We start from the raw sequence: 12,433 nt of genomic DNA on the forward strand, positions 1-12,433 counted from the left end.
CAGACTCCCATTATTGATTTGCCCCATTGAAAATGAAAATCCAAAATATATACAAAGGCCCTTTCTACTTCCTTGTGAAGGGGCAGCTGCCATGTTTAACTTTACTGACCAGAAACAGCTTTTCTCAGCTAACTCAGAAAAATGTTAATGAAGGATGTATGCGGGGGGAAAGAAGCAACCTTTTAGTAACGGGTTTCTTCTATTTCCAGTTTGTGGAGAATATAGGGTCCTTTTCTCAAGTATGATTCATTTTGGTTTGGTGAATTTTAAGACATGACTATGCTATAGAGCCAATTCAACATTTTAAATTAGGAACCTTGTTTACAATGTTATTTCTTTAAAAAAGCAATACTTAACCATTAGTAAATTCATTTTTTTCCATATTTAGCCTAGACAAAAATGATTCAGTCAAAACTACTACTGACTCCTGATTGTCTCAAGTTCTTTTTAATGAAAAAGAACACACATACAAATGCTCGGAGTTACAATGTTACATAAATGACTGTGGCAGAGATCACACATGCCTTCCTCCTTTGTTCTGCAAAAGGTGGGAACAATTTTGCGAGGCTAGTAAGTTTAAGAAAGAAAGTATATCACTACTTACAATTTAACAAGTAGTTTGGCAGAGGAAGGAAAACTGGAACAAAATGCAAAATATTGAATCTGGAGTTTAATATTAAATTTAGAAATGTAAAGTGTCAGTTTATTGTTTGTCTCTGCCTGCAAATGTATAAAGTAAAAAGAAATCTACTCAGTGTTCATCTTTTATAAACATTTATTCATTTCCTGGTCTTTGACAAGTCAGCCTTTACCAATTGGAATCACGTCTTGTTTTAACTACAAACAAAAATTATTCTTAGATATCACTATTTATTAAAAATTGGTGAATACTAATTGGTGTTCATTGCAGATATGTATACTAGTAAAAGCACAGAATTAGAACCATTTCTCTTGTAGCACACTGGGGTAAAACTTAACTGAATTCAGTCTTTTTCAATGAAGAAGATGAGGAGGAACAGAAACAAGAGACACTAACCTCAGGCAAACTGTGGATGTAACCTACGTGGAGCGGGTCTGTGCTGCAAAATAACGGGTTGATTATAGCTTGGCTAGTTGTATCCATTCTATTTATAATCTAGATATTATGGATAAGAAGTAGCTAAAATGCAGAAACACAGACTTGAGCAGAATACACAAATCGAGTTCTTGGAGGGCATCTACTCTGGTTGCTAACCCCTTGAAAGTGTCTCTCTGCTGTGTCTAGTTTTCACTGCAATAGTTATCCAGGCTAGCTACATTAAAGATAGCACGCGTGCCCCTACCCAAAATACAATCACACCTTCATTTTGCTGTACAGACATATAAGTAGTCTATTTCCAGAAGACTGGAGCACTGACTGTTGCTAGACAGTCTATACAAATTCCCCCAAACTCTGGAACAGCTGAGCGATGCTCTTTTTCTTCTGATACTTGCAGTGGCTGGGCAGCATCCTGGATATGAGCAACTGGGACAGAATGTTTCCTTGCTTTACAATTCCATGCAAAATAACCCTTGTCAAGTAACCTTTGGTCTTCAAGGTTGAGATATTTTAAATTGGTAGCAGCTCATAATGGACAATTTGTATATGATCGCTCATACAGCTTCAGTAATATTTATGAGGTTATTTAAAGTACAAGGTACTTCAATTTTAAAAATCAAGGAAAACAAAAAAACCCCAATCACATCTGTTTTTGAGTCAAAAGATCTGGAGTATATATAATACGATACAAAATTAAGATCATACAGACTAGCAAGAATTAGCATAGTTTAACATTGTTATCAACCAAGTAATTGTGTATGTAGTCAAATGACTTTTAATGAGATAAAACTTGGTCACAGAGCACAGGTTGGATTCAGTGTTCCGAAGTATAAATATTTATCTGCTTCATCTTTCCTCGGATTCCAATCAAGAAAGGCAAAAAGCAATTTAAAACTATTGCCTTTTTTCCTGTTTTTTTCAATTATTGTGCTGCAAATTTTTTTTAAAGTAATAAAGTATAACAAGGTTCTTTGCACCAAATGCAGTAATTCACCAATATAACAGAGAGAAATTGAAACATAACCTTATATTTACTGGGAAACAACTTTGGAAAATGCATTTTGAAAGTAGACTGTGTGCCTTCTGAGCCATCTTTAGGGGGCCTTTGTTAAGATCATAGCAGTTAGGGTAGAGTACAGTGTACCAAGTGTACTTGCTGAATTTTCTTTATAGATTTATATAGTGTTATAGCAGCACCATAGGGAATACAGTAATAAAATTAGTCCTATAAACCGCAGTTTTTAGGTCAATAATTTAACTGTTTGAGGTCATCAACAAACAGAATCAGAGTAAGAAAATATCTATAAATATTTGCTTTCAAAATATATTTTGGCTTTCATTTTCTATAAATGCTATATAACCAAATGGTTTGGATATGTCCATTTTTAAACTTTTTTGTTGGAAAACAAGGCTCATATGCACTGAAATGCACATTTCAGTATTTTGTAATCAATTGATGTATAAAAACATATATGTATCAATAATTTCAAAACTTAGTGTCAAATACAACCCCTTCGGTAGACTTCCTGCAGCTGACTCCAGTTCAGGTAAAGAGGTATTCAGCATTTTTACGTCAAAACTATCCTTCTTTTTACTGGCAAAATATTTTATAGAATGGTAATACATATGAATCAAACCAGTTAATACAATAACTGTCCTGATCAATATATAACATAGTAGCTGTTTGTTCATTTAGGCATTCTGAGACTATACATTACATGTACAATTATAAAATATACATTTCTGCTTTAGAGGGATTTTAAAAAATCAATATGGCTGATAAGAGTATCAGTCCTTTATTCTGCAAGTGATACAGGGCATTGACCTGCACTGCACATACCTTTTTCTCCTTTTCGTTTTAACTGCAAGGTCAGATCAGCTGCATATCAGAAAGCTGCTCTGCCTTTGCTCATTCACATAAATACAAGCCACTCAAGTGATTACTCTCAGTTCCACTGTTTAGTGCCAGACCTGTTCAGAATTTAAAAGTTTTAAAAGTAGGATGGTGCAAATAGGAGGTGACCAAAATTAAATGTTTGAGAACAGTTTCCAGATAACACAATTAAGGCTCCTAAACAATCTGAGGGCAGACTCTGAAGCAATCTTCTGCAAAATGAAAACAAGGCTGAATATATAGCCTGGCTGGAAAAATACGTTATTTTTAGGCCATCTTATCTGGAGGATGTCCATTTATAAAAAACCCCTATATTCTGAAAAACCTCATTATTGATTTTACAGTATGCACATTTACAAAGCATGAATTTTTATGTAGACTGATATATAACAATCAGCATCTCTTTAAAACATGACTAAAACTTGAGAATAAAACACTTGTTCACTTGATTTATGTGCTATGTACTTTAATGCTTCTCATCTCTCCCAGGAGAACTGGCCTGTAGATTGGCTCCAAACTTTCCATGTACTCTAAGTAATCAGCCACTCGAAATCCATGGAGTGGTTCTTCCTGCACAAATACACAAAAGAATATTATTAGACATGAAAAGATGCACAATTCCAATTTATCAAATTCTGAGCTTTGAAAGGCTGTTCCTTCTTGTTTGTCTTTCCTTCCTGTTTTACTCTTCTTAACTAGATATTAGTTTTAGAAGTGAAAAATCAGTGCGCCAGTTTCAGTCAGGTCTTGGAAATTACATTTTTGCTAATAAACAGTTTATTCAGAGTAAACTCATTGTCAGACTCTTTAAGACAGGCTACAACCTAAAGATATCAAGGAATACAAAAATAAGTATCAAATAGCTAAAGACAGATAACTACAATGTTTTCCTAAAGGTTTTTATATTAGCCTTGAGAATCCTAAGTATGTTAATGTGCCTATTATATCTGATTAGGTTCTCGGTATAGGCAGAAGAATAGCTAGCGTTTCCAAAGCTAATTGTGAATAATCTTAAAAAACAACAATATAGGATGCTTCTGCTTCATCATTATAAACAATGAACATTCAAGAAAACTCATATTCTTTTATTTAAGTCCCACTTTAACAGGGGAAAACTTAATCTTCTGGAGAAAAAGGTAAATGGACCAAATCTTTCTGTGTGACTGACAAGGAAATTGTGGGGAGGGGGATGCTGGCAGGTGCATCTTCTGCAGAAGGAACCCAGCTTACAGCAGGATTCCACAAGGCAGAGAAGGTAAAACTCTATGCTGTATTTTGCTGCTCCTTTGAGCAGGAACAACTTGTGTGCCCACCATCTGCTGAGTAGCATTACTGCTAATGGCAGCATATGCTATAACAAGCTTATGGGAGCCAGACTCTGCTCTTGGGCACATGGTATACATGCTGGTGCATTAACTAGGCATCTCTTCTAACTACTGTTCTCTTGAGCACTATACAGAGCATCTGCCTAGCAATTGAAAATTTGCACATCGCTATTTGAGAGTCCTTTTATTGGCCTCTTGAGAAGTACAAACCCAGTGGTACAGCTTTGTCCTATATGTTGTCATTCTGCAAGTGGGAGTGGATGTACTACATTGCCTTGAAGGAAGGAAGGGACAAGAGCACAGAGGTAGAAGAGTTCTTTCTGGGCTTGCTTAGAAATTGGAATCTGTCTCATTGAATGTGTATGCTTTGAAGGGTATACTTAACAGAAATTAAATAGTTTTGTGTCATGAACTATTCTGGTTACTGTTTAGTTTGGCTTCAAAACTGGTTGCAGACCTACAATGTATTTCACGAAAGGGAGAAAAAGCAGCCAAATTACAAGTACTCACAGTAAGACAGAAGAGGAAAACAGGTCCCTGTCCTGTAGCAATATTTGACTTCTGAAATAAAATGGTGCTTGGATAGTGCAAATCCTTTGCATTCCCTTAAGCAGAAGCTCATCATACGTTTTTTAAGAAATATGTGGCTTAATACTAATTGGTAAACTGCCTCTCATCCTATACTGTAATGTACTTTATGACCTAAGCAGTTTCTAATAGTGTGCTGTTACATCTACATACGAACCCAAATGATCAACATGTTGGCAAGAGGAGACCGCTCATGATCAAAAGAGGTTCCATTCCTGTAACAATTCTTTTCTTTTTCCTTTCCCTATTAAACACATTATAATAATTTGAAAAAACAGAAATGGCCTATGCTGATTTGCGAGTGTAACGAACTAAAGTACCATACTGATTCGATTCTAAGATGACTACCCCACTCATTTAACAAGGGGGGGAAAGCTCCTCATCTTAGAATAAAGTACAAAGATGTGGGGGGAGGGGAGTGAAGAGGAGAGGGGGGAGCAAGTAGCTGTTGTGGCTTAGGTTCCGGCCCCAACCCAAGTTGAGGCCGTAGCCGCAACTGCTGCACACTCCCTACTACTGCCACCTCTGCATCCTACCCCTCTGCATCTCTTTCCTGCAGCTTCTTACTCCCATCTCTGCCCATGCAGTCTCTGCTTCCCTGCCTACCTCTCTTCCTCCCCACTTACCTTTGCTCTGTGCTGGCAGGCTCTATGCATGCTGCAACCTGGGGCAAAGAACACAGCCCCAGCCCAGTCACATAACAATGGTGTGCAGCCTAAATACTTGCTATGGGGCTGGTCTGGAGTTGTGCTCTGTGCCCCAGGCTAGAATGGTGATGGAACCTGCCAATATGGAGCAGAGGCAGGGGGGAAGTGGGGAACAGAGGCTTGGGGGAGGAGAGGCAGGGCAGGCAAGGGGTAGAGATGGCAGGCAGAAGTAGGTGGCAAGCTGCATGTCTTCCCTATACCACCTGTCCCCCTGCAGCAGTAGGAGGGATGAATTAAAGATGACCCTCCAATAATTAAATTTTATACATGGAAACTTACAACAAATTTATAAATGTTACAAGTAGGGCACATCTACATGAGGCATTTACTAGGCAGTTGACTGATTAGCTGTGCAATAAACATTGCATATCTACATGTGTGCCCCTATTAGGACAGAGTAGATTAATTAACTCCACAGCAGGATAGTACTTGTAAATATAAATACTATCCTACTGTGGAGTTTTTTACTCCTGTAGATCTTGCCTCAGCTGGCTGGGGTACGAGGTTGCTTCAGTGCGTGAGCTGCCTACCAGGTAGCCCCATGTTGAAGCACCCTTGTGCCCCAGCCAGCCTCTCTACAACACACTGAGCTGGGGTGGGCTGCCTCAGTCTGGCAGGCTGAACACCCATGCCTCCTGCCATCCAGGGCTGCTCTGACCTGACTCAACATGCTGTGTTCCCGGGCGCATGCTCAAATGGTGCACTGAGGAGTAATAAACTCCAGAGCAATAAACTCCCTCTGGAGTTAATTGCTGTTCATTAATTTCATGTGTAGACATGCCTGTATAGCATCTAATTATTAGGGGGTTGTCTTAAATTCAAGTAAATATGGTGGTACTCTTGACCTTTGCCTGGGTGTATGGATGTACAAAAGGTAGAAGGAGCTTTCCCTCACTCTGATTCCACCTTGGGCAATTACACTTAAGGAAGTCCTGTTCAATCCTGGAGCCCTGAAGCTGCAAGATACCTGAAAAGAAGCAAGTATATGGCCTTCTCTACCCTAACACCAGTCAGCACAGCCAGCCAATCACAGAGCAATATACTTTAACTTCAGTGACTGTGTCCAATGGTAAACAATACTTTCAAAAACCTCAGGTGCACAAGTTTCTCCCCAAACATAGGCTGGTACTCTAAATCAAGCAGCATGAGACTAATTATGAGTCCGTCATAATTCATGATGTCAAATGTACTGGAACTCCTTGCACTGATGCATATCATAGTGCTGAGCCACATATGCAACCACAGTCTTGAAAAAGATGTGTTCCTAGTTATGGTGCATTTCTTGAAGACCTCTATTTCAGAGTGACTTGAAGTGAAACTTCTTTGGGTGAAGAACCTACATCTTATTTATCATTCCAAAATACTGCTGTATATATTGGTGCTTATACCAGATTAATGGAAGCCAATTTTTTTCTTTCCTTTGATTCTATGATTTATGTCAGAACTTCAGACTGACAACTCTGGGCTAACCACTCTCAAAGAAAAAGCTCTTTCTCTAGGTATTTGAATTTTACTACACAATGAACACTTCATTTTCAAAGGAAGCACAGCACTTGAAGCCTGGGCATTTCCCTGGATCTCTCCTAGCTAAACTGATGTGTACCTTCTCCTTTCTGTTTTAACTGCTTTAGAATGATGCATTCTGACAGATATAATGCAGACAACTACATTAAACAGACTACCAAGTAACTTAAGCACGTTTATGAGCAGCATAAGCAAGAATCAGGCATGCCAGATATTGTACCCTGAACATATATGCAGCAGGTCAGAATATATGACTGCAAACAGCCTCTGGGGTCATCTAGTCCAGACCCCCATGTGCAGCCAACAATTTACTCCAGGATTCTTGAAAATCACCACTTCTGACGCCTGCATTCAAATATGAGGCACAAAACCTGAATGCCCTATAACATGCCATAGATAAAAGCAGGCGATACAAGGGCACTGCCAATGCTGAGTCATTACAATAGCAGAGACTTTATTGGTTAATATATGCTCCGAGGTTGCTAGGAAGAGGATCATGCCCTATTCTGCAGGGAAAAGAAAAACAACCCCACAATATCTGCCAATCTAACATAGAGAAAAACATCTTTCTTGATCTCAAACTGGTCAACTGATATGTCCGAGTGGAAGAACAAGACCCCTAGCCAGGAACCAATGAGTTTTCTATGAACCTGTGCATTCCAGTCAATCCCCACCAGTCTTATCTTGTTCTAGTGCTTCAATGTCCTCCTTTCCTATAAGCCAGTAGCATTTATGAGCGGGGAAAAAGTTTTGGCTTTTACAGATGACTAACAGAAAACCCGAATCACTAGATTTGCTGACACCTACTCCACTGCAAAAGGCTTGCCACTTTACTCTAATATGGGGTTTGCAAATATTTGATTCCAGATATTACATATCTTGATTGTTGAATCAAAAACTGCCTAACCTATCATACTGTCCCTTCCATAAACTTAACAAGTTCAAGCTTATCAGGTGATTCAGGTTCTTTGCCGCCACTGCTTTGCTTGGAAAAGTAATCCCAAACTTCAAAAGGATGATGCTTTAACTTCACTCCTCTTACAGGGAGTTATCCTTTAATTTCCAATTTCCAGTAAAGTTCATAAGCAGGTTGCAGCCGCTTGGTTTTTTCATAATAGTATTGTAGCCTAAGAGCTCTTCCTCTCCAATGTTTATTCCTCAAATATATCTGTAAAAAGTAACTACATCCCTTCTCAATCTCCATTTTGTTAAATTAAGCAAGCCAAAAATCCTTAATTTTCTTTCAAAAGGTCTCCAATTCCATTAACCATTTTAGTGAGGGGTCAGTAATTTTCCACTGGGGGGTGGAATGACTCAGCTCAGCTTGGGTCAGAGAAGGGTAGGCATTAGGAGCCAGTTGTAGCTGCCACTTTTCCTTCCACCTAGTTGCGGCAAAAGCCCCTTTTCATCAGAGCCTGCGCCAGCCAACTGCAGTGCAACATAAGCAGAGCTCTCCTTCCACTGGAGCCTCAGGCAGTTGACAAGGATGCAACACAGCTCCCCCACTGCTGAATGCCAGCCAAATCTTGGCTCTGCAGTCCAGATTGAAAGGCTCGAAGGGCTGGATCTGGTCCACAAACCATAGGTTGTCAATCCCTGATCTCAGTGGCCCTTCTTTGTCCCTGTTTCAGATAATATTAAACTTTTTTGAGCAATGAGTATTCTAAATGAGGTCTTATCAATGCTTTGTATAGTGGTATTGGCACCTCCTTGTCTCTACTGAGTCTACCCTAATTTATTCTAGAATTGCATTAACATTTTTCACAGCTGTCACACTAGCAGCCCATGGTCATCCTATGATTGGCCAATACATCCAGGTCCTCCTTTCCTTGGCTGTCTCTAGTTGATGAACCCCCATCTGATAGCCAAAGTCCTTGCTATTGATCCCTATATCCATGGCTTTGTATATCATACTATTAAACATCATACCGCTTGTAGTGCTTCCTATCACAAAATTCTCTAAATCCTGCTGTACATTAATCTAGTCCTTCTCTGTACTGGAAATACCCTCAAGTTAGTATCATCTGTAAATTTTATAACATCCCATCTAGTCCATTCTGTATTTATTAATAAAAATACTGAACAGGATTCTTCTGGACTTATAGTTGAATCCAAAAACATTGGCCTTTTGACCCAGTTGCATGCTAGTGGATAATAATCAATTATATAAAAAACAAACAATATCAATCCTTTGGTTTTAGAAGGCTTAGGTTCCACAACCAGGGTCCAACATGGGTACCTTTATATCTGGCAACGGTTCGCATTTAAGTTTCTAGACTAATGGTTGTACTGTCATGTTTCAATAGAATTAGCATTATTTTCTTTAGCATATTTTAAATTGCTGTGTTTACAATTTGAAAATGTTTAATTATTAGAACTGCAACTGTTTTGCAGTACGATGTTCGATATAGGAAATAATATTTGAATCCTCCTCTTCTTTCCATTAACTATTTGTTTTTTTTCATGTTGTTGTTCTGAGTCCTTCTTAAAGAAAATCTCTCTCTCAATCTCATCTGGTTCTGAAGACATTACACTTCTGTCTTTGCATTTACATTAGTATCATTAAATGGGAATATTATTAGCTCCAGCACCCTGCTTAAATACGTTCAAAACACCATTTAATGTTCAACCTGTCCTTTGACCAGTATGTTTTAAGAACTGTTTGCTCTTGATGGCATTGCTGTCAAAATACTTATTACAAATTTTCTGTGGAGGAAGCTTAGCATTAGTGTGCTGCTACCCACAGTATCATAAAGACAAAAGATTTGGCATGGTACTTTTAAATGGAGACATTTTAATTAATGTGTTAGTTTCAATACTTACAATGTGTTGAATGGCTACTATAGACAGAAGACAACAGCATATTTAAACAACATGCTTGATAGTTCCTACTTTGCGTATGAAAGAAAATATGATCTATTCTGTCATATTATTTTCTCAAATACAGATGCATTATAGAGTTTGTATAGGTTTAATACCTATAACACATGTAATCAACTCATCGTTTTCTTGAAACATACATGTTCAAGGTTGAATTTTAACTTGTAACTGCCCCCTCTTACTGTACTGAAAAAAAAAAAAATCACATAAGAAGAACTGTAAAGGTTCTTGCATACATATTCACTGTAAAAAACCTGAATATGCATGTTATCATTGGTGAAGTGCTACATCTCTTGTCATTCTTATTAACAGGTGTTATTTGCATCATATATAAATGCAGTTCCTCTGCAACAGATCTGACATACTGCTCAATGGATGTACATTTCCTTTTTTTTTTTCACTCCTACCAATTATATTTCCCACATGAAAGGATGATATTTTGTCAGCTATAAATTATTCATCTCACTGTTAACTACCATAATCTAACTCTACTGTCTTCCCTTACCATTCAAATGTAAAATAAATAAGGTTTCCTTTAAAATATGCACATAAAAAGAAGCTACAGACAACTTTTCCAATCAGTTCCAGGAGACAGTAGCCCTAACTCTTAAAACTGTCGAAACATTTACTTATACTCTTACAGACTTCATTTCAACAATCTGTAAAATCAGAGACAACAAAATGGAGACAAAATGTGACAGACAATTTTTAAAAGGCAAACACTCTTATTTTCTTGCTTCACTCTATAGCCCCAGCCACTTTCTTCTAATATGTAACTAACTAGAGGCACCATCTTTGAGCCTTGTACTCTGAGCTGCACATATGTTGATCAGCTTAGTGCTAGCTTAGAGTTTGGAGCAGTCACACCTAGCATCTAGAAACCTTCTCTGATTATTTCCCACCTGCACAACTGTGACTTGCCACCAGAGGCCTGGTGAGCAGGAAAGTCCCTTTCAGACTGTGGGGAGGGGAAGGAGGAAGGAGCTGGGGTCCCTTGACAGCAAAACTGAGGGATTTGATTTGGCAGGGGGGCTGCACAGGGAGGTCGTTGCCCACCCAGCTCCCAGCACTCATATGCTCCAGACTTGCTATCACACACACCTGGGTGCATCTCCCAGCCACATGCATTCCCCCCAGGCTGTTCCTAACACCTGGGCAACTTCAGGCTGAGGTGGGCTCAGCTGCTTCCCTTCCCACTTCCCACCTCCCTCTCTCAGTTCTACCCTGCATCCATCCTACTCCCCACCCTCCACTCCTCCTTGGTGCCCCTGGGCCTGGTGGGGGCAGCCCATCAGTGCACGGGGTGAGTGGACAAACACTTTGAGCCCTGGGGCAGAGGGAGGCCCAGGCAACAGCCTTGGGAAGCCAGTGGTGGTGGCAGAAGTGGTGGCAGCAAAGGGCCTAAGGCTGGGGGCTGCGGTGATGGCTTTGGCTGGTGTAAGTCAGCTTCACTCTGCAGCTGGGAGTGGAGTCTGCCCGCAGCTGGCTCCTATACCCACATGAGCAGCAACAAAGCCCTGCATCCACAGCCCATATCCACCTGTGGCCTTCCTACCCTAGAGCAGCAGCTTCCCCAGCAGCAGGTTGCCCCCTCACCCCCTCTGGCAGCCACCAGCAGCTCTCACTGTGCTGCAGGTGGATCGGATGCATAGAGCAAGGCACTGCTGGAGCTGTGGGGCTGGAGCTTAGGGTTTGCCAGAGTCTGGCCAGGTCTGGGGGCTTTATGAAGCTGGCCATGCTCTCCTGTGCTCCCCAGGTCTTTGGGGGGATGGGATGGGAGGGAGGGCACAGGGTCCAGCAGCAGCTGTCCATTCAAACAGGCTCAGTGCTGGTGGGGAAAGATGACCTAAGCTGCCATTCTTGGACTGGAGGGCCTGGAGGCTGAGGGAAATAAAAAAGCTGTGCATCCTAGGCTACTGGAGGACTTCAACTTGGGCAGCACAGCTGTGGGGAGTAGCCACACCTTAATGGAAAAGATGCTGGGTTGTGCTGATCAGAGATAATCCTGCCAAGGAGTGGCATAATTTTGAGCCACTTAAAGGTGTTAACCTGGGGACAATTTAGGAGTTAGGAGCTCCAGGAACTGCCCAAAATGAACATGTAGCAAGGCCTTTTTTCTCCTGTCTTGACTTCTCCTTTTCCTCCCTCCTACCTTCATCATCTAACATTCTTTTTCAAAGCATTTAACAAAATGCTCCTTGCTAGGCACTAATTGACGCAGCATCTTAATGCATAATGTTACTACCATCACTGCTAAGCTTGATAAACTCTTATGCGAGAAATAAGGAACAAGGAAAAGAGGTCAGAAGAGCAGGACTGTGCACTAGTGGTGAATTTTTACACTCAAATGAAACGTGTAGTTCTCCATAGGTGTATGTTTGATGCTTCAAGATAAGAAAACCACAAACACTTCACTAACAAGACTCATATTCCATGT

General features: G+C 40.1%; 1 protein-coding gene across 1 annotated transcript in view; it reads right to left on the bottom strand.

Annotated features, from left to right (window-relative positions):
* Positions 1 to 439: 439 nt before the first annotated feature.
* TBC1D32 (TBC1 domain family member 32) overlaps positions 440 to 12,433 on the bottom strand; it is a 170,900-nt gene continuing 158,906 nt past the window's right edge. Inside the window, exon 33 of the mRNA XM_025208839.1 lies at positions 440 to 3,542. Coding sequence (XP_025064624.1) covers positions 3,423 to 3,542 — 120 coding nt within the window. The 3' untranslated portion in view covers positions 440 to 3,422. The remainder of the gene's footprint in view (positions 3,543 to 12,433) is intronic.

The sequence above is a fragment of the Alligator sinensis genome, unplaced genomic scaffold (genome assembly GCF_000455745.1).
Source record: "Alligator sinensis unplaced genomic scaffold, ASM45574v1 scaffold808_1, whole genome shotgun sequence".
Classification (NCBI taxonomy): domain Eukaryota; kingdom Metazoa; phylum Chordata; order Crocodylia; family Alligatoridae; genus Alligator; species Alligator sinensis.